A 2,318-nucleotide genomic window follows, 5' to 3' on the forward strand; every position below is an offset into this window, starting at 1 on the left:
ATTAGATTTTGGCAAAACTACATACATCAAACATCAAGCTGCATGTTATGAAGATCCCATAAAGTAATTTGACTAATTTCTATTGAATTACCATTTTGAGTATTTTCTTTTTTTTTTCTCTGAAATTTTGATATCGAAAAAGTTTAGGAGCCAGCAACTTTTGTGTTTTCTGGCCAGCACTTAACCATTAAAACAAAAGTGAGTGATTTTTCACCATTAGATATAATCTCACACCATTAAAAACACTATTAATAGCCAATTGATAATTACAAAACACCAAAATTACTGCCGCATAGCATTCCTCTTTGATACCTGAATTTGCATTACATTGCAGGACTCCCAGTCACTAAAAGGACATTTCGGTTATCAGAAAGTATGGCTCTTATGAGCACAGAAACCCTGTATTGGTCAAACACTGCTAATGACCCAATAAATGCAAAGACGCTATTCGATTATGTAATGCATTGCGGACAAGCTCTAACCATGTCACACTGGTGGTTGTGCAACACTGCATATGATCTTGAACCTGCAGTTTTCTCCTTTCTCCCAAAGATCTTACCAATTGGCCCATTGTTAAGAACCTACAACACAAATTATATCACAACATCTTTCTGGGAAGAAGATTCCTCTTGCATGAGTTGGCTTGATCAACAGCCTCACGCTTCTGTCGTGTATGTCGCCTTTGGTAGTTTCGCTCTTTTCGAGGAAACACAGTTTCGCGAGCTAGCTTTTGGACTTGAGTTAACAAAAAGACCGTTTCTTTGGGTGGTGCGTCAAGATTCCGTTAACAACAAAAATGTTTCTTACAAGCATGAATTTGAAGGGAGTAAGGGTAAGATTGTGGAATGGGGTCCTCAACAGAAGATCCTAAGTCACCCTTCTATAGCTTGCTTTATAAGTCACTGTGGTTGGAATTCCACCATTGAAGGTTTGTCTAATGGACTTCCCTTCTTGTGTTGGCCGTACTTTTCGGATCAAGTTTATGACAAAATGTATATTTGTGATGAGTTGAAAGTTGGTTTGGGATTTGATTCGGATGAAAATGGATTGATCTCGCGTGAGGAAATAAAAGCCAAAGTGGACAAACTACTTGCTGATGAGAACATTAGATTAAGGTCACGTGTGCTAAAGAAGAAGATAGAAAACAACATTCAACAAGGAGGTAGTTCTTCCGAGAACTTAAACAAGTTCATTAAGTGGTTGAAGGAATAGATTAATTAAAGGTAAACACTCACGTATATCGTGCAGTAGTTAAAAATAGTTAAATAATAATTTAGTTAAATATATTAAATTATTTAATAATTTTTAATTAGTCACTTAGCTTCAAAATAAATGAGTTTTTACCTTCATTAAAGTAGATTATAAATGTATACGATAATAATCTCTTTAGTAACTCGGGAGGTATTGTATAGATCAAAAGTTATAAGACTAAAGTTGGTTTATAAGTAACCGATTATTTGTATAATTTATATTTTTATAATATCAATTATGTGAGTTTTAATTTATGTTTTGATGTTAGTTTAAGTTAAAAAGGTAGTTTAGATTAACAAAAATGTGAAAAAAAAAATCAACATATTTGTATATATTTATTATATTGCTTTATGTATATTTTTTTAACAAAATAATCAACCACTTGATCATCTTTACCTATTATTATTATTATTATTATTTGGTATTTATAAATTAAATGAGAAAGAAAAGTATCACATACACTTGATCATTATCTCGTGGGTAGTTGGATGTAATGATTCTCTCGGCGGCCTTCTCTTTTCCTTTTTTCTTAGTGTTGACTGTTTTATACTATAATATTATGAATATGAATAACTTTTTTTTAATTTTCTTTTCTTTTTTTTTCACTTTCACTTCAAAAGACATTTGCTTGTTTAAGTTTTTTAAAAAAGTTGTAAGTTTCAACTAAAAATAAATAACGGTTTTAATAAAGTATATATTTGTCAAAGTTCTTATTTTAAAGAGATTAAATAATCAACATTTGTAAAAATTGAAAATTTTATTACATATTTCAATAAAAGCTTTTCTCCTTTAACACTTCAAATTTCTTTACGTCACCTACATGCGAAATACAATTTTACTTTCAATACAATATATACAGCAATTCAAAATATTAAATATTAAATTATCTCAATTTCAAACAACTTTCTTTCCTATTAATATATAACAACTATTTAAATGAAGATAGCAAAAATATTTTTTTTATAAAAATGCATGATTTAAAAATGTGACTTATTTATTTAATTATATCTTAAATAAAAAGATAATATTTTTATAACATATTAAAATCTAATCATATAATTTATCAT

General features: G+C 29.2%; 1 protein-coding gene across 3 annotated transcripts in view; it reads left to right on the plus strand.

Moving 5' to 3' along the window:
* Positions 1 to 2,318, plus strand: part of LOC107622278 (UDP-glycosyltransferase 83A1-like) — a 16,684-nt gene that overhangs the window by 2,342 nt on the left and 12,024 nt on the right. For 2 of the 3 annotated variants that reach the window (XM_021113683.1, XM_021113682.1), the window contains one exon: positions 335 to 1,250. In XM_021113683.1, the coding sequence (XP_020969342.1) occupies positions 335 to 1,212 (878 nt within the window). In that variant the 3' untranslated portion in view covers positions 1,213 to 1,250. Of the gene's footprint in view, positions 1 to 334; positions 1,502 to 2,318 lie in introns of those variants that run through there. The other variant, XM_021113684.1, reaches the window with a different exon arrangement.

Source organism: Arachis ipaensis, chromosome B10 (assembly GCF_000816755.2).
Source record: "Arachis ipaensis cultivar K30076 chromosome B10, Araip1.1, whole genome shotgun sequence".
In the NCBI taxonomy this organism is placed as follows: Eukaryota; Viridiplantae; Streptophyta; class Magnoliopsida; order Fabales; family Fabaceae; genus Arachis; species Arachis ipaensis.